Raw genomic sequence first — 26,337 nt, 5'->3', positions numbered from 1 at the left:
TGCCGGGGACTCTTTGTCGATTTCAATCAATATTATTTTCGTAAATTAATATTTTTGTGTTTTGGTCGTGTGTTCTTGCATTATTGTACCTACGGGAATTCTGGCTAGGAAAGGCTTGGTACTTAAGCGATCCTCGATCCACCTCCCTTACCTGGGAACCCCTGTAGTTGCTATTTGCTGGACAATTTGACCCTTACACACGCACAAAAAAAAATCAAATTTTCAAAAAAAATCTAATAAAATAAAAGAAGGCAGTTTCTGAAATTTGTTTCCGAATTAATTCCCCATTGTGCTGCCTCATCGAAAAAAATAAATAAATCAGAATCTCCTATTTTTAGAAAAAATAGGAGACGCCACCTCAAAAATCTCAAATTCATTGTTTTTATATTTTATTTTAATTTATTACTATTTTCGTAATTTCAAAAAAATCCAAAAAAATTTGAAAAATCTTTATTTGATTTTATTAGATTTTAAGTCATATTTTTATATTTTTCTAATCTCGTCTCGATCGAATTTCCATTTTCGGTTGAATTTCTTCTTCTGATTCTAATTTAAACAATTACACCATGGCTGACCAAAAGACTTTAAGGGAGCTTGCAGCACCTGACATTAATTATAATTCACTTTGTATTGAATACCCTAATGTTGCTGTGGCTTTCGAATTAAAGCCGGGCCTAATACACCTGTTGCCCAAGTTTAGCGGTCTTTCCGGTGAAGACCCCCATAGGCATCTGAAGGAATTTCAGGTCGTGTGCTCTACACCCTTGAGACCTGAAGGAATCACCGAAGACCATATCAAGCTAAGAGCCTTCCCTTTCTCACTCCAAGGAGCTGCGAAGGACTGGTTATACTACCTTCAGCCAAACACTGTTGCAAGCTGGACTGATCTTAAAAAGCTTTTCCTAGAGAAATACTTCCCTGCTTCTAGGGCCGCATCCATAAGAAAGGATATATGCGGCATCAAACAATGTGACAGCGAGTCACTTTCTGAATACTGGGAACGATTCAAACAATTAGTGTCCAGCTGCCCCCAACACCAGATCTCTGAGCAGCTACTTATCCAGTACTTCTACGAAGGACTATTACCCATGGATAGGAATATCTTAGATGCTGCTAGTGGCGGAGCCCTTGTCGATAAGACACCCGCTGCAGCGAAGGCTCTCATTGAGAACATGTCTCTCAACTCCCAACAATTCACCACTAGAAGCAATTCTGTGGTTCTGACAAAAGGAGTGAATGAAATTCAAGCCTCCCCTCCCAACAAGGCTATAGAAATCAGACTTGACGAGCTTACCTCTCTAGTGAAGCAGTTGGCATTAGGAAAGACCCGGACTGTAGGAAGAGTGTGTGGCATTTGCACCTCCCCTGAGCACCCGACAGATATATGTCCCATCCTACAAGATGAATCCATAACTGAGTTGCCTCAAGCATACGCAGCAAATGTGTACAATCAAGGCAACAACCAAAATAGATACAATGCTCCTGACCTTTCCACTAATAGATATCATCCCAACTGGAGAAACCATCCAAACTTGCAGTATGGGAATCCACCCGCACAACAACAGTTACAGTCACCCCTTCCCCAACCTGCTCAAAACATGCCACCACCAGCAGTGGCTACTTCTGGATCTTCACTAGAAGACATAGTCAAGCAATTGGCCGCGCAAATACAGACAACAAATGCATCCATGAACGATCTGAAAACACAGGTCGGACAACTAGTGACTACTATGAACCAAATGCAAACTCAGAGCTCCAGGAACCTCCCTGACCAAACCGTACCTAACCCAAATGTTAGTGCAATCACTCTTAGGTTTGGCAAGGAAGTCGACGCAGCAGTAGAAGCAAGTGTAGATAACAGTGGAGAAAAAAATGATAAAAATAATAAAAATAAGTCAACTCCTACACCTGCACCCACACCTACCCCTGAACTTGATGAAGATGAGGAGCAGTCCATACCACTTCCCTTCCCTCAAAGAGCTGTCAAAAGCAAAAGGGAGCATCAGTTCGACATGGATAGGGAGATCTTGGATGTTTTTAAGAAAGTTGAAGTAAACATCCCTCTCCTTGAGGCTATCAAACAAATCCCGAAATATGCCAAACTCCTCAAGGAGATGTGCACAAACAAGAGGAAACTAAAAGGGAACTCGAGAGTTAATATGAGTAGGAATGTCTCTGCAATCATACATCAGACAGACTTGCCCGAGAAATGTGAAGATCTTGGAGTCTTTACTGTCCCTTGTACCATAGGCACTACCGAATTCGGAAGTTGCATGTTGGACTTAGGCTCCTCCATAAATGTTATGCCTACATCTATATATAACTCTCTTTCCCTTGGTCCCTTGCAGCCTACAGGTCTTGTCATTCAGCTTGCAAATAGAAGCATCACCCGCCCTAAGGGTATTATCGAGGATGTGCTTGTTAAAGTTAATGATCTAATCTTTCCTGCAGATTTCTACATCCTCGACATGGAAAGAGAAACAAGTTCTAGTAAAGGAACCCTCATTCTAGGAAGGCCATTCATGAGGACCGCTAGAGCTAAAATTGATGCTTATGCAGGGACACTTTCAATGGCGTTTGGGAATCGTGTTATCCGCTTCAACTTATTTGATGCTATGAAACACCCGCATGAAGAACACTCTGTCTTTGCATTAGATCTATTTGATGGGTTGATAGATAATGAGTGCGCTGATGAGTTTATTAATGGTTTTCCATCTATTGTTGGTTTTGATGACACTTTCACTGGTCAGGACAGCACTAATATTGAAATTTGTTCTGTGTATGCTAAAATTAATGACAATCATGTTGCTACTAATAGCACTGACACTATTAGCACATACACTGGCACTTCTAACACAATCACTGTTGCAAACATTGACATTCTTGATGGCTCCTCCACGATACCACAAGAGTCCAAAGTTCAATCTGATCTAGATGAATTATATGCTGCTCTTGGAATAGATCAATCTGCTGAAATTTTTTCTTGTGAATGTGGTATTTGTAATGTTTGTCTTGAGATCAATGCAGCTATTTTAGGTGAAGACATTTTGATGCTGACAACCACTTGTGCAGAAATTCAAACAAATTCAATAACTCTTGAAGTTGACACCAAAAATGTGGATTTTAGTCGGAAGCAACTATTGCCTATAGTAGAAAAATTGTTGGTGGAGCCTCTGATTAAGCCACGCGACAAGCAGTTGTTCTTCACAATTTATGCATCTCTCCCACCTATTTTATCTGACTCACAAGCTCAATTTGGCTTCTCTGTTTTCCACGTTTTTGTTATTGCAGGTCCACCATATTTTGTACTATTATACAAGTTCACGTGGTATTTGCTTTTTCTTGTTTCATGTGTTCGTAGTGCAGAAAGGCCTCCACCAAAACCGCCAGACATGGACTTTCCAGCTGCTACAGCTTAGCTCCTCGGGTGTGTTCCTTCCTTTTCTCACTTTATGCTTATTGTTATACATTGCGGACAATGTCTGTTTTAAGTGTGGGGGGAACATTTATTTATTTTATTTTTCTATCAATTAAAAAAAATATAACAATAATAAAATAAAAATAAATTTAGCATGCATGCAATTGTTATGAGTAGTTACATGTTTTAAGACTAGAGCAATATAGCTGTAGGATTGGTGAAATTTTTGGAAATTCTTGTTTTCATGCTTGATATGATGATCTTTGCACCTTAATGCACAACTGCTGAAAAACATGCAAACTTAGTAGTGGCTTGATAAATCTTTAAAATACACAGTCATTATCCTAAGTTGTCTGAGTATAGAATATGATAAAGAGGTATGATTAGGACTAAGTTTGAGGGAAAGCTGGATTACTTGATTGTAGGATCATGGCTAGATTAAATGATGGGATACTACACAATAAAAAAAAAAAAAAAAAATTAATTATAGAATAAGTTCCTGTGCCCGAAACTGGAGGAACAATAATGAATATGTTGAGTTCCTGTGCCCGAAACTGGAGGAACAAATGCTGTGTAGGGTGCTCTATTCGGAGTAACAGGTTGGACTCATTACAAGTGAGATCCCGTCAGGTGAAAAGGTAGAGTAGCACCTAAAGCATAACTAAAATGAACTTAAGTAGTATCCTTGCGTATAAAAATCAAAAAGCCTGTGAGAACAAGAAAAGCGTAGCTTCCCCTCAAGCTGAAATCCGAACTCAAACTCTGAGTTGTAGGAAAGAAAAGACAACTTAGTATCCTGACTGTGTAGTTTTCAAGAAGGATCATGTCATGACTCTAGTTGACAGTAATAGGCAGTACACACACACACGCTTGATTATCATTGACGGTTGATATACGGAGTTATGCCAATCTTTGAAAAACAATCCATAGTTTGAACTTGAATCTTAGAATGTGTTGATTGCTTGTGACGTTGTATCATGACTTATTATCTATCTAAAAAGAAAAAAAAAAAAAAAAAAAAGGGAATGAAATAAAAAAATTTGAGCCTTTAAGCTTGAGTTTTGCTCAGGAGAGCAAAAGAATAAGTGTGGGGGTATTTGATCAGTGTATTTATAATGCACTTTCTTCTATCTTATGATACGAAATTTATATGATTTCTCCACTTATTTCTAGCGTTTTCAATGAGTTTCCTAAGTTTAGGATAGTTTTGCTTTTATTTTGTTTTCACACTTATTTCATAAATAAACAGCAGTTTGACCTCTTCTCACTCTGCAGGCCATAACTGGAGCTACGAGTATCGGATTGAGGCTTGCGAGCATGCGTTGGAAAGCTAAGACAAAGAGATACAACTTTGATGTTGGAGCGAAATTCAAATTCCGAAGTTTACGTCGTGCCACGATGGGTTATATCGTACCACGATGAGAATGGAAAAATCTGCACAGAATCTGCAAATCTTGAGGACCAAGCAGCCATCCCATCGCGCCACGATCAATCCAACGCACCACGATGCTGCTTAGAAATTAAGTCGAAAAAGCCTATAAATAGAGTCTTAGTCTCTCATATTTTATTCATTCTAGTTTTTGAGAAACTCTTGTAGCCTCTAGTATTCTATGGCTTGCTAAACCACTAGGGTTGATCTGCTGTAAGGGGATTTCTCCAAGACCTTGAGGTTATTTATATTATTCAGTTTTATTTAATTCTTTTCAATTATGTTCTTGTTCTTGTTTGCTTAATTCAAGTTTCATATACATGATTGTTAGTTTTGATTGATTTCTATTTCTTAAGGTAATCGTGTTTAACTTAGCTTATTCGTTAATTCACGTGTTCTTAACCGTTTGCTTAATTCGGTATACCGTTTGCTTAATTCGGTATCTAACAAAAGGAATATAATTCATATAGAATCGAATACGCTTGTTAATCGTTTCTATAATCAAAAGAGAATTAAATCCGCTTAGGGACTGATAATATAACGATCGATGATAAGTCTGAAATCTCCGAGCAGTAGATTAATCTGTTTCTCACAACTATTTCTAAATCAACTTACTTTCTTCGTTTCTAATCATTGAAACCAAACCTAAACCCCTTTTTTTTTACAATTCTTACTTGATTATAATATTGATAAACTGATTTTAAGAGTCCTTGTGAGACGACCAAGGTTAACTTACCTTGTACTACATTTTACAAAATTCAATTATTTTTGACCGCATACGACAACGATCACAAGGCTTCATATTCAGCCTGATTGTTGCTGGCTTTGAAGGCGAAACGTAATGATTGTTCTATCATAACGCCATCTGGTCCTTCCAACACTACGCCGGCTCCACTTCCTCGCACGTTGGAGGCTCCGTCTACTGAGAGGGTCCAAGTCGCAGCCTTTTCAGTTGTTGGCGGGGTGGACATTTCTAATACAAAGTCAGCCAACCTTTGAGATTTAATGGCCCCTCTAGGTGAGAAAGTGATGTCAAATTCTGACAATTCGACGGACCATGCTACCATCCTTCCTGCTAGGTCCGGCTTTCTGAGGACGTTCTTGATAGGGTAATCTGTTCTAACAACTATCTTGTGGCTTTGAAAGTATTGTCTTAATTTTCTAGCTGTGACAACCACCGCAAGAGATAACCTCTCAATCCTCTGATATCTTGTTTCTGCTCCTCTAAGGGTTCTACTTACAAAATATATAGGCTTTTCTTCGCCCTCTACTTCCTGAACCAGAGCTGAACTTAAGGCTCTATCAGAAACTGCAAGATAAAGGTAAAGGGTATTACCTGGTAATGGGCGCGTCAAGATGGGCGGCGATGCTAAAAATTCCTTTAATTGTCTGAAGGCTTCTTCACATTCGGGTGTCCAGGAGAATCTTTCATTTTTCCTAAGGGATGCGAAGAAGTGGAAGCCTTTTTCGCCCGCGCATGATAAGAATCTGGATAATGCCGCTATTCTGCCTGTCAAAGTTTGAACCTCTTTCACAGATGTAGGGCTTCTCATTTCTATGATGGCTCGACATTTTTCTGGATTGGCTTCTATTCCTCTGCTGGTGAGCATGAAACCTAGGAATTTTCCTGCTTGCACCCCGAAGGAACATTTCGCTGGGTTTAACCTCATGTTATACTTTCTTACTGACCCCAAGATGTCTAAAAGATCTTCGTCATGGTGATTTCCTTCGGGAGTTTTCACTACCATATCGTCAATGTATACCTCTAGGTTCTTTCCTATTTGTTCGGAGAAAACCCTGTCCATCAACCTTTAGTATGTTGCTCCTGCGTTCTTCAACCCGAAAGGCATAACGTTGTAAAAATAATTGCAGGTATTCGACATAAAGGCTGTATGGCAGGCGTCTATAGGGTTCATCTTTATTTGATTATACCCTGAGTAGGCGTCCATAAAACTCAACATTTTGCATCCTGAGGCACCATCAATCAACCTGTCTATGTTGGGCAAAGGATATGGGTCTTTGGGACATGCCTTATTTAGATCCGTAAAATCCACGCACAACCTCCACTTTCCGTTGGCCTTTTTCACCATGACGACGTTAGCCAACCAAGAGGGATATTTTATCTCTTCAATGAATCCAGCCTCTTTTAGTTTCTCCACTTCTTCCGCTATTGCAGCTCGCCTTTCCTCCCCAACTTTTCTTTTTCTTTGGGAGACAGGTTTTGTGTTGGGTGATATTGATAGTTTATGTGTTATCACCCCTTCATCTATTCCTGGCATATCCGAGGGTTTCCATGCAAATAGGTCAACGTTGTCCTTCAAGATTTTGATGATTCTTCTTCTCTCCTCATTGGGCAACGCCGTTCCTAAACTGGTTGTTTGGTGCGGGTGATCGCCGATTTGAACTTGCTCCAGGTCTTCTATAGGGCTCACCTGTCTGTCTTGAAATTCTTCCCTTGGATCCATGTCTGAATTTTCTATGATGTTTATGCCACCTGGAACTGTGGCTTGTCTTCTTTCGGATGCTCCATTTGTATTGGATGCTCGATGCCGTATCTTTAAGCTGGACTCGTAACATTTTTTGGCGAGGATCTGATCGCCTCTAACTGTTCCTACTCCTCCGTTATCGAGAGGGTACTTAATTGCTAGGTACAGAGTGGACATGGCCGCCCCTAAGGTGTTGAAAGCAGGTCTTCCTATGATAATGTTGTAGGAGGTGAACGGAGTTTTGACTACCAAATATCGCACTTTGATGGTCTTGGCGTTACTTCCCTCTCCGAAGGTAGTGAGTAATGAGGCGTAGCCCATCACGTCTACCTATTCTCCGGAAAACCCCACTAGAGCTCCTGCGTACGGCTGCAATTGCTCCTCCGCTAATTGCATGGCCTTGAAAGCTTCCCAGTACATGATGTCTGCTGAACTTCCTGAATCAATTAGTACTCTCTTTACATCGCAGTTCAGGATTTGGACTTGTATTACCAGAGGGTCATCGTCATGGGGCGCTACCTCTAGGCCATCCCTTGCAGTAAATGCCAAATCCGGAACGTCGAGTGGTTGGGGTTGTCTCACGAGATATATCTCTGAGATGGCTCGACGCACATATCTTTTCCTTGCTGAGCTCGACTCACCTCCTCCTGAGAACCCCCCCGCTATTGTATTCACAGAGATCCTCTCCTTTGGAGGCTCTTTACTTGGCCCCTGAGTATCGCGTGACTCTTGCCTGGGGATTTTTGGCACGACGACTCGGCCTTGCGCTGCATCGTCAATGAACCTTCGGAGATGTCCGCTTTTAATCAGTTCTTCAATCAAATCTCTTAGGCGGAAGCACTTTTCCGTAGAATGACCTCTGCACCTATGGTAGGCGCACCAGGCGTTGTCGTTGAGTCCCATGGGGATATTGTTGGCTCTTTTTGGGGGGAGATTTGCCAAACCACTGGCCAGAATTTCGTTTAACACGTACACTTTTGAAGTGTTTAATGGCGTAAACTCTTCCTCGGCGGGGTGATTCCTGAACTCTCTCCTTGGTGGCTGATGGTATGGCTTACCATGGTGCCTTTGCCATGTGTTTCCTTGATGACTTCCCATTTTTGGTCGCGGGTGTTCTGGGGCTCTAGTAGCACGGCCTACATATTCCTTCTCCTTGGCGTCTCTTTGCCTTTTCTCGGCGTTGCTTTCTTCGCCCTTTATGTAACACTCCGCTCTCTTGTTTACCTCCTGCATTGATGAGGCTGGTTTTTGGGCTAGGGATTCGTTGAAATGTCCTGCTCTTAGCCCATTGTGGAAGGCCGCCACGAACATCTCCTGGTTTGGATTTGAGACCTTGATGGTGGCCTCGCTGAATCTGGCTAGAAAACTACGCAACGATTCGCCATGGTTTTGGCGAATGGAGAATAGGCTAGTTGACGTGACTTTCACGTGTTTCGATCCGGCGAACTGGTGCACGAATTTTTTGTGAAAATCCGCGTAGCTTTCTATTGAATTTCTTGGAAGGTTCATATACCAACGCAAGGCTACATCCTTGAAGGTGCCGGCTAGTAGTTTACATTTCAGGTGTTCTGGAGCATTGATTATGGCGGTTTGTGTTCCAATTGCCATCAGATGCTCTCGAGGGTCAGTTTTCCCATCAAAGGTAGGAAGGTGAGGAACTTTGATCGCTTCCGTGATTTGTGTATCCCATAAATGCTGTGCCAAAGGCTGTACATCCATGATGTTCTCTCCTTCCTCCTCTTCTGAAATCATTTTCGCTTTTTCTTTCTCATGTGTTCTTTCGGCTTCGATAGCCGCGATCTGGGTCTGCAAACGCCGAATTTCTACGACGGCGGCTTGCAAGGTGTTAACGCTAGAATTATCGTTGTTTCCATGTTCTCCAGCCATGTGGAAATGTTTGATTTTTTTCGTCTAACTGCTGTGATAGGCTGGGATCAAATGATTTTACCGCAGCCCCACGGTGGGCGCCAAAATGTTCTGGTAAAAACTCAAAGGGGATTGTATTATTGATTAAATGGTGTGATTACACTTGGTTCAATCCCAACAACCCTGGGAGTTTTATAAGTCAGAAAAAGGGATCCCTTTCCAAATGAAAGTATGGAGCTATTTATAGAGCCTCTAGTCTTCTTCTCCAAGTAAGGGTTCCTAAAAATCCGGTCCTTAGCATCTTCTTCGGTGGTATAGCGTGAAAATAGGGATGAAAACCTTGGTCTCCAAGCTATGGCGGTTGCGGGAAGTTGGTTTCTTCCTTCCCAAGTCAGTTGCTAACACAGGGAAGAAAAAGATATTTATAACAATACGGGATTCAACTTCTGGGCGTTGCCCCGCTATCATTAATCACGCCCGGGGCTTCGTGTCGCCTAATGGGTATTTAGGATTTACTTGATTTGGGCCTATTCTCCTTCTGATATTCATTGGGCTTGCTGGTTATGTCCTTAAGCCCATTGCCCAGTCCATTGATCAATTTATTTTTATTAAAAATGCGGGTAACGGGTACGGGTATGGGTACCTAGGTACCCGTAGGGTATGGGGACGGGGGCAAAAGTTGTTACCCACGCGGGTATGGGGATGGGTACGGGTATTTTTTCAATCCGCGGGTATGGGGATGGGTACTATGGTACCCTACCCATACCCTACCCATTGCCATCCCTATCTTCTTTTCATATATTGTAGAGGTCCCGCAAACGTTATAAAAGAACAGACAAACTTATTAATTTGAGTAAAACACATAGGTCATGCATAAATCACACAAAAATTAGGCTATCGTATTAATATATGAGTATAAATATATGACATAAAATATTAAAATGGAAGTAACCACCTAAAGAAAAATATTAAAATTAGTTATTAACTTTCAAATATGACACAAAATACCCTTAAAAATGATGATGTATATGATATATCGATGCCCAATTAATAATTGATTTTTATTTAATAAAAAAAATTGAATTTTTATAAAGTGAGGTAATTTGAATTTGGGTTACATACAAAAAAATTGGATTTTCAGATAAAAAAAAATCGTGGGAGAAGTAATAAATAAAATGGAGTTTTGTGGTTACAATTGGGCATTTAAATCATATTGATTATATGCTGATTCTAAAAATATAACAAATTAATTCATATGGCTTAGTGGTAAACACAATAAGAAGTTTAACTAAAAGGTTAAGGGTTCAAATCCTGATGACTGAGAATTTTTTTAGCATTTTTCTACTAACTTTTTTTGATAAAGACACAAAATAACCCTGAATTGATTATGTGTCAAAAAATGAAAAAGGGGCAAATTGGGAATTTCATACGTATCTTCTTTTCATATATTGTAGAAGTAAGGGTAAAAATGATTTAACTTATCAATCTTTATCATTTCTTAATTTCCGTGCAAAACTCTGAAAGGACTAAAGTTTTGAGACGGAGGGAGTAGTGAAAAAGATAGGAGATACGTTTCACTTCCTTTCCATGTGTTTATATTTTTTATGAAATCTTCACATTTCTCTTTTTTATAAAATAAAAATGCCCTTAAAAAATTATATGAATATACAACAAAAGAATAAATTTCAAACAAAAATACATGTATCCATATGATATGGTATTATAGTACTAAACAACATTTTTAGTTACTATAGAAAGTACTTACTAAATTAACACTACAAACTACAAAATTTATGTAAAATGTCTAGTTTGACATCGGTGAAAAGGAGCATTCATAATCATATATGATAATATATTATAATCAATCTCATCAACTTTTAGTATGAAAGAGCTGTTTTTTTTATTCTGATGGGCCGATCATTTTTTATTCGAGATCGGGAGTTAGAGTTGATCTAGTGGCAATTTTTGGGGTTGGGTTGTTGTCTTCTGGTGGCCTGATATTTGAGGGGTGCCTTTCTGTTTTTAAGGATTAGGAGGTGGACCTTTTTAGGTGGTGTTTGTTTTGATGTTTATTTTCGGCGTGCCGCATATATATGGCGCCCTATTTTGTAGTTACTTTTATGCCGATCTCTATTCGTCTTGTGTAGAGACCTGGTTAATAATATATTCGCTGTTAAATAAAATAAAATTATAATCAACTTAAGATAGCAAAATTGTTTCAATAAAAACATGTTTTGGAGTCTAGAATTCAAATGTGCGGATGATCAGATTTTATAATCCAAACATTGTTCGAACATAAGACCATGTACAATGGTCACAAACTTTCAACACCACTTTTTCACTTCCCAACACTCCACGTCATTTTCTCTTTCTTCCACCTAATCATTCAACATACATTCAACTTTTATCCTCTCCAATAGTTTTTTCATTCAACACTCTACCCCACCACTTTTTCTACCCCACCACTTTTTATTTCATATTATTATTTAAATTTATATTTTTGTTTTTATGATTAAATAAAATTACAATTATCGATTAAAATTAAATTAAAATAATTAACACTTAACGATTTATATTTTAGTTTTTTTTGTAATAAAAATAAAATTTATTTAAATAATTCATACGATACAAATCATCTTAACTTAATTTAAAATACAACACACAAGTAACGTAATTAGTACGTGTTCTGGTAAAAACTCAAAGGGGGTTGTATTATTGATTATTGAATGTGATTACACTTGATCCAATCCCAACAACCCTGGGAGTTTTATAAGTCAGAAGTTGTCCCCCTTCCAAATGAAAGTATGAAGCTATTTATAGACCACTTAGTCTTCTTCTCCAAGCTAAAATTCCTATAAATCCGGTCCTTAACGTCTTCTTCGGCGGTACAGCGTGAAAGTAGGAATGATAACCTTGTTCTCCAAGCTATGGCGGTTATGGGAAGTTGATTTCTTTCTTCTCAAGTCAACAGTTAACATAGGGAAGAAGGAGATATTTATGCGAGACGGGATTACCCTTTTGGGCGTTGCCACGCTGTTGTTAGCCACGCCTTGGCCACTTATCGCCTAATGGATATTTAGGGTTTGCTTGATTTGGCCTGTCCTCCTTCTGATATTAATTGGGCTTACTGGATATGTCCTTAAGCCCATTGCCCAGTCCAGTACAATACAAATAATTTAAAATGGGGGTGTTTGAGATGAATTTCTCAGCATTGATCCATAATATGGATGAAAGTTTGGAACAAAGGATGATTGGTTAAAATTTGGTGTTAAACCAAAATTAGGTATGTTTTGAGGATGTTGGTTGAAAAATTGATTTGGATTTTGATAATTGTTGGGATGATTAGAAGAATTTTCGGTGTTGTTGAAGTGATTATTGGGATCCATTTCACTAAAAAAAGACTAATACGTCAAGATTAACACTAATAGGAAGATAATAATAAAAATATTATAGTGAAAAAATCTGTTTTTTTTTTTGTGTCCAAATCAAATGAACCAAGTCTCTATTTATAGACAAAAAAAAATTATGAATTTTGGTGAAAAAATAAAAAAATAATAAATTAATTTGCTATGAAATAATTGAGTTCAAAGTATTAATTGGATAAAAATCCGGAGAACCAATCGAATGCAGCATGTGTCATAGCTTTTTTCTCTCTCCGCGTTTCCTGAACGCCACTCCCTCCTATCTGCGCGTGGCATGCACGCGCCCCTTTGGACCAAAAAAAATTCGACAAGTGTCCCCTCCATCAGTGTTCAACAGAGTTGAAAACTTTCAACTCTTCTCTCCTCCATGTTATTTTCAACACCATGTTCAACATCCCATTGACCAATTTTTTGCAGTTGAAACTCATTTCAACACCACCATTGCACTTGGTCTTATATTTTTGGGAATCGAGGTGTGGAGGGAGGGGCAAAAAGAAATATAGTCTATAATTTCCTTAAATATAAAAGTCATGCAAGCAAGCCCACTTTTTTAGTTTCCAGTTACACGAGTCCACCTCTCTCACATCGGCCCATCTTGTGCTTCCTCATATTTACTAGAATACTACTACTTGCACCCCCTGAGAGTCATGGTCACCCCCTAAAAATTCCATCTTACCCCGCTCGCTACTTAGGATGCGAGTGTATAAATAGCAAAAATTTGGGTGGGTGGGTGGGTGGGGGGATTCGCTTTCTAGATAGCAAAATAGCAAACTGCTAAGTTCGCTTTCTAGATAGCAAGTTGCAGTTGAGTTCGCTTTCTAGGATGCAAACCTTATAAAAATCAAATTTTTTTGTCCTCTTCATCCTTCACACAGTTCGCATGTGAAAGTGTGAACAATTCATTCTCCTAATTTTCAAATTTCTGTCAAACATATCAACTCTTGTAGCGTTGATACATGTCTATTGTAAATATAGATATAAACTTGGTCATATGAAATAAAGTAACAATTCAGGCTAGCTATATTTACGGTGTGTGTGTGTGTGTGATTGTTCGATAATGTCACAACCGCTCCAGTGGCAAATTAAAATATGATATAAGATAATGACCACATTTTTATAAGGTACACAGTACACTAAGTAAAGCGTAAAAGTGTAAATTGAGTTCGCATTCTAAATAGCGAAACCAAAACTGTTCGCATTCTACATAGCGAGTGACAATATTTCATATTCAAACGCGACGTTTGCTCCCCCATGAATGAAAAAATCATGAAAAAAAAGAGTTCGCTTTCTAGATAGCAAATTGCAGCGGAGTTCGCTTTCTAGATACCAAACTGCAAAGTGAGTTCCCTTTCTAGAATGCGAACTCCTTTTTTCATGATTTTTTTTTTCATTCTAGGGGGTGGATACGCTGGGTTTGAGCTAAAAATATTGTTACTCGGTACTTAGAGTGCGAAAAAATGCTAACATCCTAAAAAGCGAGAGGGTTAGTTTGGTCATTTTCAATGGGTGACTAAGGGAATCCAGAGAGTACGAAAAGATAGATTCATTACTATATTACATATTTTGAACATATATGAAAAATATAAAATTCATCAAAACCAAAAAATATATCAAAATATAATGATATGAGTTGAGTTTTTTTTGATAAAAGAAATTCAAATGTGAAGAGTTAATCTGTTTAATAATTCATTATAAATATTAAATTAAATCCATTCAATTGTTGATTGTCATATTATATTAGTGATTAAATGTACAATTTCGTATAGAGAGAACGAAGTGTTGTCTAATCGACCACTGGCAACAGATATCATGCACATGTCAAGCAAACTGTAGTATGGCAAAAATCAGCTCAACGATGTTATAAATGCAACACGGATGCGAAATTTCATAACTGGGAAAGGAAGACTAGTGTTGGATGGTCTGTAAGAGACTATATGGGGAGATTTATACTAGCATAATACTCTTGGATACAAGGAAATTGCTCAATTATTGAAGAGGAAGAGCTTCACTACTCGAAGCAATGAAGAAATTTGACCGATGAGAACCAAAATGTTAGATTTGAAACCAAATAAAGTGTGACCCTGACATTTCTCTGATTTTAATTGCTCAATATATCTAAAATAAATACATTGATAGAATGCACCAGACATAATGGGGCAATTACCTTTTAACGTAAATGTAACTGGTGGCTCGGTGATCTGGAACTCAGTGGCGAAGGCCATGAACAAGCTGAAAGATGGTTTCATTTTTAAAATTGGCAATGGGGAAACGAGTTTCTGGTTTGATTTTTGGGTTCTTAAAGAAAGATTGTGTACGGTTGTGCCTTTTGTTGCAATTCAAGATACAGCCGCAAAGATTAACGATGTTTGGCAGAATGATATGTGGAATTTGCGATCTCTATATACGCCTCTACCTAACAACGTTGTTACTGCAATTACATCTATTCGGCCCAGGATTGTGGAACATCTGCCTGATGTCTGGACTTGGATTAACTCAAGCTCGGGGTTATACTCAGTTAAGGATGCTTATATTTGGCTATCAAATCCAGCGCCGTTAAATGACCATGTAAACTGGCAGTGGATTTGGAAACTTCAGCTCCCGACGAATATTCAATTTTTTACGTGGCAATTAATTCATGGATCAATTCCGGTGCGAGCGGTGCTGCATCACAGACGGGTCTGCAGTACTGATCTCTGTCCGCGCTGTTCAGTAGCCCCGGAAAGCATTGATCACTGTCTTTTTCGATGTGCAGTTTCAGCTCGTTTATGGCGTGAGTGCGGTCTGAATATTTCTCCCAGAAACTCTCATGATGAGGATAATTTTTCTTGGTATAAGAATCTTGGAAAGAAACACGGGACTTTCTTTTTTATTGTTCTTTGGGTGGTCTGGTGCGTGAGGAACGATATTATCTTCAACAACCATATCGAGAGTATTCATACTAGTATGGCAAAAATCTTTTCTCTGAAGAAATCCTGTGATTCTGTCTTCTCTACTACGAACACGTCACCGATCACTTCTGTCAATCCAAGATTAGTAGCTTGGTCTAGGCCTACGGAAGGAACCATGTGTCTTAATGTGGATGGTAGCTTGCTGGGCACTACAAATACAGCCGGGTATGGTGGGCTGTTGTGTAACAATAATGGTGACTTTATTTTGGGTTTTTACGGTGTTGCAACAGTTCAGAGCATTTTATTCGCCGAGCTTATGGCGGTGCTACATGGCTTACAAATTTGTTGGGAGAATGGGTTCAGAAGAATCATTTGCTTCTCAGATTCGCTTCAGGCAGTTAATTTAATCCGGGAAGGAGTCTCAGCTCATCACCGGTTTGCGAATGAAATCTTTAGCATCCGACAACTAGTTGATAAAGATTGGGATGTAGTTCTTGAACATACGCTCCGAGAAGGTAATGCTTGTGCGGATGTGCTGGCCAAGATGGGTGCTCGCTCTAACTTGCCATTAGTGAAAATTACTTCACCTCCTAGTGAACTCTCTATGCCTCTTCTCGCTGATGCGCAGGGTGTAGTTTTCATTCGGGAGTAATTTTTTCTTTTTCTTTTTTTCTCTATTGTAACCAAAAAAAAAAACCGACTAATATATACCAACATTATAACTTTGAAAAAAAAAACATAATTACAATTGTTCAAAATATTTTAATTAAATTTATTAATAGGCTGCAAGTTAATATGGATTTCGTTTCTTTGCGTGATCATTTTGTTCAGTTCACGTCTTCAGCAGGTGGATCTCGAGCACGTCGATCTTTTCTACAGCTCATTTGGCTAGCTTGTGTTTGGGTTGTTTGGACGGAGAGAAATCACCGATTGTTCAGAGGCTCAGCAGATATGCCCCATATTTTGTTGGACAAGATCAAGCTATTTTCATTTAGGTGGTTGAAGTCGACGAGTATTACGTTAGCTTTAAACTACCATAGCTGGTGGTCTAGTCATTTACTTTGTTTGGGCCTTGTATGATTTTTGTTTTATTTTTATTGTTTTGACTCTTTTGTAAACTTTTGTAGTCTACCTCGGTACATCTTGTGCCAGGGTGACTGATTCAGTTAATATATCTCATTTTGGCTTGTTCAAAAAAAAAAAAATACTTCCTCTAAATTTAAATATAAAAAAAATAGTAAACAAAAATTGATAAACTTGATTAAAATTTGGACAAAGCTATTATTATTATTATTATTATTATTATTATTATTATTATTATTATTGTTGTTGTTGTTATTATTATTTATCAAATTTTTACTTATACTTAAGCCAAAAAAGAAAACGATTTAAACTTGAAAATTATACTGTCATGCACCTAGACATAAATATAGTAATATACATTTACAAAAAAAATCCAAATAACAACAAAAAAATCGTGATTCAAAAAACAGCAAAAAATTATAGTCAATGAAGACATGAGATTGGAATATAAAAAATTCATTTAATTCCTCAAGAATATATATTTCATAGGGAAATGAGAAAAAAAAGATGTGATGTGGCTAATTTTATTTGAAGTATGAGTGTGATCCTAACATTTATAATTGCTCAATATATCTCGAATAAATATATTAATAGGACAAATTAATATAAAACACGTCCTAAAATAGTTATGCACTTAGAGATAAATCGACTAATATTCATTAATATTATAACATTGAAAACAATTTGAGACCTTAAAGTCTTAAACATAATTAAAGTTGTTCAAAATATTTTAATTTTTTTTTGACACAATTCAAAATATTTTAATTAAACTTAAGCAAAAGTTGAAAATTATACTGCTCTGCACCTAGACATAAATATAGTAATATACATTTACAAAAAAAAAAAAACTTCAAATAACAATAAAAATATGATTCGAAAAACAACAAAATCATTATAGCCAATTAAGAAATGAAAATGAGATATAAAAAATTCATTTAATTCCCGAAGAATATATTTCATAGAATACAAGTCATTAATATAAAATGCTTCCTAAAACAGTTATGCACCTTAACATAAACCAACTAATACTAGACCCTTACCCGTGCGATGCACGGGTTTTATGCGCTATATTTTACATTATAATGCGGAAAAATTATTTGTATAAGTTGAAATAATAATTATTATCAAAATTATAATAATAACAATAATAATAATAATAATAAAAAAAATCATCTAAATATAATATATTGATGTAAATATGTGTTTATACATTTCGAAAAACTTCTCTATCCACCATATATTTGAAATTACATTAGTATATTACAACAAATCAATAACCCAACAGCTAAAGAAATCTAGAGTAAACTATCAACAAAATTGATACTAATCACTAAGTAAGAGAATGCAAGAATATGTATGTACCCAAAAAAAGAAAAAAGAATCCAAGAATAAGACTAAAATAATTAGAAAATTTCTTTAGCCAAAAAATAATAATTAGTTAGACAATTAATAAATTGACTGAGATTTTAATGTGGGTGATTATTTAAAAAAAAATAGAAAAAAAACCTGAAAAGTAAAAAAAAACTCTACCTAAAATCTTAATCAAATTTTAGTAGACAATGTGAAGAATATTATTTACAATAAAAACTTGAAAATTTACAAACAAAAAAAAAATAAAAAAAATTGAAAAGTCATCTATTTAAATGTTATTGATGTGAGTATATGAAGAGTACATAATAATGACAATGATATAATATAAGAAAGTGACGTGGCATTGTTGAGTGATTTGATTGGATGTAAGTAGCTTATGTGGATTAGGGTTTTTTTTTTGATGCAATGTGGATTAGGGTTAGATTAGTGGTTCCACAACTATTTAAGAATTATATATATAGATACATCAACATTATAACTTTGAAAAAAAATTCGACACCTTAAACATAATTATAATTGTTAAAAATGATTTAATTAAATTTATTAATAGGCTTCAAGTTAATATAGACTTGGTTGTAAGAGTACTACCTCTAATTTTAAATATAAATAAATTTAGTAAACAAAAAGTTGATAAATTTAATTAAAATTTTGGACGATAAATATTATTATTATTATTATTATTATTATTATTCATCAATTTTTACTTATAAAAGACAAAAAAATATGATTTAAACTTGCAAATTATACTATCCTGTATCTAGACAGAAACATGGTAATATACATTTTTAAAAAAGAAAACTTCAAATAACAACAAAAAATCATGATTCGTAAAACAACGTAAAACCATTATAGTCAACCAAGATATAAGATTGAGATATAAAAAAATTCATTTGATTCCCCAAGAATATATTTCGTTCAGTTATTAATATTCATATGGTTACATATATGTTGGTTGTTATTGTTATAGTTTTTTTTTAAAAAAAGACTTTTGATTAATAACAAAATAATTTATTCTTTAGCTAAACAAAGAATAAATATATAGCCTTAAAATAATTCATTATTATTTTTGAAAAAATTATTTTTATCTAATTTTTTTTAAGTGAATTTATAATGCACAAAGATACACATTTTATGTAAAATCTAATTACTTTTTTTAGAATATATGTGAAACCTAATTATCACATCAATTCTTTTTGGGCTCATGGTCCTTGAACTTGAATAAAAAAATATCCTCCCTCTCTTATGCCTCGTTGACCTTAAAAATTATCTTCCCTCCCTCTCTTATTTTACCGTTACTCTTTTCCTTTATTTTTCAAAGTCTTAGTATTTAATTTCGCATTTAACACTAATAAAAAAAGTTCCAATTATCACATCCTTAATTAATTGTGCGCTATGGTCAAAGCTGTTTGAACAAAATAAGAAACTAAATGCTGAATAATTAAGCATTTAAATTTAAAACTATAGCTTCACCATTATAAAAATAAAATAAAAAAACTATAGCATCATCATTCACCATCTTCAATAATCATAAACAAACACATTAATCTTTCACTCTCTTCAATTACTTTCTCTCTCTTCAACTCTCTGTGTGTGTGTGATGTTAGAGAGAGAAAATGAAGCTCTCAACACTGTTACTGAACCGTCGGAGCAACAACATCAAAGAATCGTCGCCGTTTGAATCCACCGGCGATGTCACCGGAAAATCTCCAGTAAGCACTTTATCGCTCGTTCTTCATGCTTCGTTTTGCGTCATAAGCCTCGCTTTAGGATTTCGTTTATCTCGCATTTTCTTCTTGTTTCTCTTCTCTACTTCGTCTGCAAATTTCTATACTGTTCCGTTTGGTACCGGAGAAATCTCCGTTCCGCTCCGTGTTCATTCTTCTGTTAAAATGACTCCGATCGCGAACGTTGAAAATCCGGCGAAAAAGGAAGGTGTTACCGGTGGTAGTCGAGTGGTTGTTGGCCGGCACGGGATCCGAATTCGGTCGTGGCCGCATCCGAATCAAGATGAGGTGATGCAGGCTCATCGGATACTTGAGAGAGTTCAAACGGAACAGAAGGCGTTGTTCGGAGTGAAGAACCCTAGGACGGTTATTGCAGTTACGCCGACGTATGTGCGGACGTTCCAGAAGCTTCATTTGATCGGTGTGATGCATTCACTGATGCTTGTGCCGTATGATCTGGTGTGGATCGTCGTGGAAGCCGGTGGTGTGACCAATGAGACTGCTTCAATTGTTGCCAATTCAGGGCTGAGAGTCATTCACATTGGCTTTAATCATCGGATTCCGATTTCGTGGGACGCTAGGCATAAATTGGAAGCTCGAATGCGACTTCATGCTTTAAGGTATATACCAATTTTGGTGATATTGTTTTTGACTTTTGTTTGACTAATTTGTGGATAAGGAATAATACTGTTCATTATATTTGACTAATATAGTGTTTATTTCCAATGTTATGATTTCTATTTTTGTTAATGTATTTTTGTTAATGTTGTGGAACAGAATTGTGAGAAAAGAGAAGTTGGATGGAATTGTGATGTTTGCTGATGATAGTAATATGCATAGTATGGAGTTATTTGATGAAATTCAGAGTGTGAAGTGGATAGGGGCAGTTTCGGTTGGAATACTTGTTCAATCTGATACCGATGAATCTTCAAGCTCACTGAAGGAGGAGGTGTCACCAATGCCAGTACAAGGTCCTGCCTGTAACGCGACAAATCATTTGGTTGGGTTGCATACCTATGATTCATCAAAATATGCAAAGAGAAGTGCATTTTACATTGGTGATAGGGCACCTGTGCTACCTAGAAAGCTTGAGTGGTCTGGGTTTGTGTTGAATTCCAGGTTGGTTTGGAAGGATCTTGATGATAAACCAGACTGGATTAAGGATATTAATGCGTTAGATGGAGCTGATGAGCACATAGACAGTCCGCTGTCTCTGCTGAAAGACACCTCTGTGTTAGAACCACTTGGGAGTTGTGGACGCCAAGTTTTGCTTTGGTGGCTGCGGGTTGAAGCTCGCACAGACAGCAAATTCCCACCTCAGTGAGTCCTCTATTGATTTATAAATAGTCCTTACCTAGATTATACTATTATAAAATATTTCTTGAATCAGTATAAAAAGAAGTATTTCAAGCTTCTTGTGATTCTTTTTTATTATACGTGTGGATTTTATATGTGGAAATCTGTGTGGCATAACATTTATTTAAATAGATTGGTGCCACAAGAGGAAAGTTAGAAGGCAAATGCCAATGCATAAAACTTGGGAGTCTTTAACAATTTAGATTCTAAAAAAATTTAACGAGATTTAATGTAGTGTGGTAAATCAGAAGGATATAGTGTGATATCAGATTCATGTGCCAAGGATAATAATTTTCCAGTTATATGTGTGCTTGGTTGTGTGTTTGCAAACTTGAATTTTGACGATCTTGATTTTTGTTAAAACTGAATTTTAAATGATCAATTTTTGTTTCAAAAGTTCTGTCTCAAAAGTAAGTTTTTTGGGAAACTTTGTATGAAATGATCAACCAAATGCAAAAACTGTAAATATCGATTCAAAGTGGCTTGGCCATTCAGCACCTAGCTGACTAAGCGAACTGCTGGCAAATTGGGCGGATTTGTCGTAGACATTAGATGTCAGATGTTATTACATTTTCAGGTCATTTAGGGATGCAGTCTTGTTGACTTAGAAACACATTCAGATTTATATACGAAATAGCTATAATGAAAGGGAGAAATTGAAAGACTATATGAACGACTAATATTATGCTGATATCCCCTCATAGACGTGTAGTATATATATTTATAATATTATTAATGTATTGCTGTAGGTCTGGCCTAGTTGTCTATCGGTTTATCTCAGTTTGGACAGCCAGCACTACGAGCTAAGCTTAACTTGATCACTTAAGCTTGGTTTTGTTAGAGTCAGTTAAGTGTTGGTTGGCCTGCTAACTAGTTAGTAGTAAGTAGTAACAGTATTCAGAAGGGTCTAAAGTTCTGTCTATTCCAAAATCTTCCTTTATATTTATATAAACAGATGGATTTAATAGAATCTGTGGTATGAACTCAAATTTTCAGAATTCAAATTTGACCCTCTAACTCTCTCGCACTCCCTCCCTCCCTCCTCGTGTTACTACCGTTCCTTTTAGAGATTGTCCCAACTCCCAAGTGTCTGAAACCATTATTTATTCTATACGGGTACGGTTAGTAATTTGAAGCACAAATACCATTCTGACATCATCTTTTCTATAGTTCTTCACTAAGTGAGTACCTAATAAGTGAAAAAATAAATACAAGAACAGTGATCCAGCTACAGAATATAGTATAAAATAAGTTGTAAGGTTATTGACAATGAAAAACTGTCAAATGTGATATTGCATTTGTGTTGAAACCACATGTTTCTTAGCAATTTTTCTTTTGAAGGTAGTATGTACCAAGGAGTGGCGTTTTTGCGTTCTTAGTTTCCTGTTTATCTATTTATTTTTTGGTTTTGCTCTTCTTTTTTCCCGTTTGTAACAAAAAAAGTAGTATGTAAATGTTCATCTAATTTACACGGGAAGTCTGTGGAGGTGTAATGTATGACGAAATAAAGTACAAATCTCATACATAGTTGAGAATAATTGCTAACGGATTTATCCCACTGAGAAAAAACAAAAAGTTTGCGCTAAATGACATGGACGAGGTTCCTCTTTTTGCGATGGTATTTCAATTTTCTGTTATGTTTGGTTACATTGGAAGTCTCTATGTTTGAGAAATGGTTTCGAGGTCCTACTAGAGCAATCTTAGTATTTGAATTAGATATTGCCATTATTATTGATAATTTACAATATTTGAATTTTAATTACTAATTGTCTATATGGTACTCAATCAAAAAATACAGCATGTCTAAATTTGTAATCTAAATTAATAATAATCCACATTTTACCGTTCAATCTACAAATAAAATAATAATTAATAAATTAAAAGGTTAATTTATTTAATATCAAAGTATCTCTTTCACTATAAATATAAAATCCAAAAATGTTTGATGATATCATTCTCAATTACGTTTCCTTCTTTTCTTCATATGTATATTCTCTTTTTAAATAATCTCTTTACATCTTTAACTTTAACTTACAATTTTAAATTTAATTTGAGTAAAGGAATTAACCTAAGAATGAAAGAACTATAGAATGCTAACCATCAATGGTTAACACTAAATCTTAATCTTGACTTGAGTATTGAAACAAGTATTTGTTTGTAAGATTTACCTCTGAGGTTTATATTTAGGCCAATTCTATGATGCACAAGTGAAATAATTCTTACATCATGCACACGTTTGTTCACACCATTGGATCAATAAATCTCACCATTGGATCAAATGAGATATGACGGGACTTACCGATCCAATGGTAAAAAAACATACTTGTGCATATTAGACAAAACCTTATATTATACACATAATAATTTACTTTTTAAAAATAAATTTATCAAACTTATGCTTGCATATATTGAATTCATGTGCAATCATACTTGTTACACATGCAACACACAGGTCAATAAGCTAGTGGTTATGCTATGTATATATGTTCATGTAATGTAATTTAGAAGGGAAGTCTGAGGATAGTAATGGATAACCAAATACAGTACTGTAAGTGTCAAAGTTGAGAATATTTTTTGTTGGATTTTTCCCACTGAGAAAATGCAAAAAGTTTGTGCTAAATGACATGGATAAGGTGTTAAGGTTCCTTGTTTGCACCTCCTGAAGAGGGTGCAAACGAGGGAATTTCAATTTTCTGTTATGTTCGACTACATTGGATGTCTCTAAGGTTGAGAAAGGGGTCTTGGATCCTACTTTTATCACTAGAGCAAGCTCAGAATTCCTGCTTGTCAGTCCATAGCTTTTGAAAAATGTCATATGCCTTCTAGCATGTAGACACGCGAATGTGTCATAGAAGGCGGGTGGGTTGGTTTATTGAGGGATATATGACGAACCTCTCTCAACTCTTATATTAAGGTTAATGGCTAAGATCAAAAGGTGCTAGGAACCCAAGGAAGAGAAATTTAGATGTTGATAGAGCACCAAAATAAATGGATAATTTTATTGAATATTGAATAGTAGGAGAAACTTCTCTCCTCCAAGTCTTTTCCCCTCACAACTGAGCCATGGCTCTTTTTACTCATAGCCAACAAATCTGAATGCTCTCGTCCTTTTACCCTTAATCCTATTTTAGTTAGCACCTGTCTTTCTAGCCTCTTTGACACTCTACTGGAACTGACTTGTAATGAACTATTGATAATTGGGAACCTCTAACAAAAAGCCTCAATTATGAGTTAAGTGACCCTCCAATGTATTTTTTTGGCTTCGGTTCCTGACGAAATCATTTCCCAAATGTTGGGCATATATTTTCTGTCTTTTCTTCCATAAGTTTTCTGAAACTCATGAAGTTTAGCCAAACATCACGGATTTTCTAATGCATTATATGTTTGCTCTTATTAGTCAAGTTCTTGTGCTTGTAAATTATATTTTGTCCACCAGCAAATTGTAAAGTTTATTTTTATCTTCTTAAAACTGCAAGTATACTGTTGTAGCATGTCTTCTATGCATACTCCTGACCATTGGATGCAATTTCTTGCAGATGGATAATTGATCATCCTCTGGACATCACTGTCCCCTCAAAACATACACCATGGCCAAATGCACCTCCTGAGATCCCAATTAAGGAAAAAGTGCTAACTGGCACACAAGAACAGACGACCGCCAAGCATTATTCTACAAAGACTAGAACATCCAGATCTAGGCGTAGCTGGAGTAAGAAAAAGCATGACACCAAAGTGATAGGTGTGCAAGTCTCTACACATTCTGAGCAAAACTGAGATGTCTATAAATGCAAATTTAGGAATATATACTGTTTTATGAATACGAGACTGCCTCTACCGGCCCTCATTGACAAGAATCTGGATATAACAAATGAAGAGGCTGATGTTCTTACTGGATACATACTAGTAAACTGGATTTTACCCTACATGGGACAACAATTGTTCATTTGAGTCTGATTCACTCTATTTTTTCATATTGATTGTTTTGGCCATTTTGTTTTAGGGTGATATATATTCCGTTAACCTGAAGCAATGTCATATTTGTTTTGCAACATTTGCTTCATGGAAGGAAGCTTGTAAAAAATTTCATTAGTTGTAATTGTAATACAAGTTCTTCTCAATAGGAGTATATAGTTTTTTGGTTACTTTTTCTTTTCAGGCAGAGTTCATCTTACAACCTACTACCTGTTTACAAGTTCACAAAATTTTACACATTTATTTTTAGTCCCTTTTTCTCACATCCATATAATCTTGCACAAGATCTTTGCTAATTTTCTACCACCAAGTTTTGAGGTTCATAAATCATGATCTTTAAAAAATCACGATCTTTAAAGCAGCCACATATCCCTTTGAGTATCCAGGACAACTAATGCAACTTTATATATAAAATATTTATATCATTTTCTGACACCTTGGAAATATATAAATAATATAAAATCCCAATGAAATAGTATATTATTTGTTATGAAGATAAGGGGGTGGATTTTTATTTTTTCCTAAGTCAGTGGAAGCCATACCCTTTGAATAACTTAGCCAAGTGATTGCAAGTTGGGTAGTTATATAGTATGTCTTTTTATGTGATTGATTGCCATATGCCACCCTACTGACCCAAGGTCGTTGCGGCTGTCAGATTAAAGAAATTTTGCAATAAGACTCTATCAGCAACTTGTGGAAATGAAATGAATTGTGCCCATTAAGATGGAATCACAGGTTTTTATCAAGCAATTAATTAAGGCCAGCCAGAATCTTCCCATTCTTTATTCTATCCAATATCCTAAGAGTAGTTAATGACCAATTCAAGTTCCCAACCTGAATTTTATTTCTTCAAGCTTTTGAATACCGATAAAAAAGAAGAAAGGATTCATTACCTTCATTGCTAAGACCATCTTCAATGGTGTAGTACCTATTAGATACTCATGGTACTTATTAGGTACTACCATTGGAGCAATAACTATTTGAGTATCTAATAGGTACTAGTTCTACAATAAGCAATAGTATCTATTTTGTTTTTGTGGGTCCCATTTATAATGATGTATAGTTATTGGTGAGATATGTTATTGGTAGGGCCTATTTAGAACTTTTTAAGAGATGTTGGGTTGGAGGGATTAAGTACTTATTATGTACTATTACTAAAAAAATATAAATGAATGATGTGTACACGTGGGACCCATTTAGGTACTAAAAAATAAGTATCTCCATTGTGGATGCTCTAAGTAAATGGACAGTACCTTTGGTGTATTTGACTAGCCATTAATTTATAATTGAATTGTACATTTAAATGTCCCGGAAAATATAAC

The 26,337-nt window shown here is 36.1% G+C and overlaps 4 protein-coding genes across 4 annotated transcripts; 3 read left to right on the top strand and 1 right to left on the bottom strand.

Moving 5' to 3' along the window:
- The first annotated feature begins 566 nt into the window (after positions 1 to 566).
- On the top strand, positions 567 to 3,419 carry LOC123922772. Its single transcript, XM_045975461.1, has 3 exons — positions 567 to 1,541; positions 1,617 to 1,818; positions 1,855 to 3,419. Exons 1-3 carry the CDS (start codon positions 567 to 569, stop codon positions 3,417 to 3,419), a joined length of 2,742 nt encoding a protein of 913 aa, XP_045831417.1.
- Positions 3,420 to 7,663: 4,244 nt separating this feature from the next.
- Positions 7,664 to 9,220, bottom strand: LOC123922771. The gene is made up of 2 exons (XM_045975460.1): positions 8,666 to 9,220; positions 7,664 to 8,560 (listed from the first exon to the last, which is right to left on the bottom strand). The coding sequence occupies exons 1-2, from the start codon at positions 9,218 to 9,220 to the stop codon at positions 7,664 to 7,666; spliced, it is 1,452 nt and encodes a 483-aa protein (XP_045831416.1).
- A 5,552-nt stretch (positions 9,221 to 14,772) lies between these two features.
- On the top strand, positions 14,773 to 16,161 carry LOC123922770. Its single transcript, XM_045975459.1, has one exon. The coding sequence runs from the start codon at positions 14,773 to 14,775 to the stop codon at positions 16,159 to 16,161; it is 1,389 nt and encodes a 462-aa protein (XP_045831415.1).
- A 3,246-nt stretch (positions 16,162 to 19,407) lies between these two features.
- On the top strand, positions 19,408 to 25,185 carry LOC123919806 (probable beta-1,4-xylosyltransferase IRX14H). The gene is made up of 3 exons (XM_045971810.1): positions 19,408 to 20,307; positions 20,465 to 21,007; positions 24,580 to 25,185. Exons 1-3 carry the CDS (start codon positions 19,577 to 19,579, stop codon positions 24,815 to 24,817), a joined length of 1,512 nt encoding a protein of 503 aa, XP_045827766.1. The 5' UTR covers positions 19,408 to 19,576; the 3' UTR covers positions 24,818 to 25,185.
- Positions 25,186 to 26,337: the final 1,152 nt, after the last annotated feature.

This window comes from Trifolium pratense, linkage group LG4 (assembly GCF_020283565.1).
Source record: "Trifolium pratense cultivar HEN17-A07 linkage group LG4, ARS_RC_1.1, whole genome shotgun sequence".
Taxonomy (NCBI): domain Eukaryota; kingdom Viridiplantae; phylum Streptophyta; class Magnoliopsida; order Fabales; family Fabaceae; genus Trifolium; species Trifolium pratense.
The sequence above is the reverse complement of the archived record's forward strand: the minus strand, read 5'-3'. Positions and strand labels throughout refer to the sequence as shown.

What these genes read in the sequence shown, in the direction of transcription:
- LOC123922771 (XM_045975460.1), bottom strand. Translation starts at nt 9,220, where the DNA reads ATGGCTGGAGAACATGGAAACAACGATAATTCTAGCGTTAACACCTTG. An exon ending in TCAGCGAGGCCACCATCAAG is followed by an intron (nt 8,561 to 8,665) that starts GTCTCAAATCCA and finishes TCATCAATGCAG; the next exon opens with GAGGTAAACAAGAGAGCGGA.
- LOC123922770 (XM_045975459.1), top strand. Translation starts at nt 14,773, where the DNA reads ATGGGGCAATTACCTTTTAACGTAAATGTAACTGGTGGCTCGGTGATC.
- LOC123919806 (XM_045971810.1), top strand. Translation starts at nt 19,577, where the DNA reads ATGAAGCTCTCAACACTGTTACTGAACCGTCGGAGCAACAACATCAAA. An exon ending in ATGCGACTTCATGCTTTAAG is followed by an intron (nt 20,308 to 20,464) that starts GTATATACCAAT and finishes GTTGTGGAACAG; the next exon opens with AATTGTGAGAAAAGAGAAGT. An exon ending in GACAGCAAATTCCCACCTCA is followed by an intron (nt 21,008 to 24,579) that starts GTGAGTCCTCTA and finishes AATTTCTTGCAG; the next exon opens with ATGGATAATTGATCATCCTC.
- LOC123922772 (XM_045975461.1), top strand. Translation starts at nt 567, where the DNA reads ATGGCTGACCAAAAGACTTTAAGGGAGCTTGCAGCACCTGACATTAAT. An exon ending in ACCATCCAAACTTGCAGTAT is followed by an intron (nt 1,542 to 1,616) that starts GGGAATCCACCC and finishes CCACCAGCAGTG; the next exon opens with GCTACTTCTGGATCTTCACT. An exon ending in TGCAATCACTCTTAGGTTTG is followed by an intron (nt 1,819 to 1,854) that starts GCAAGGAAGTCG and finishes AAGCAAGTGTAG; the next exon opens with ATAACAGTGGAGAAAAAAAT.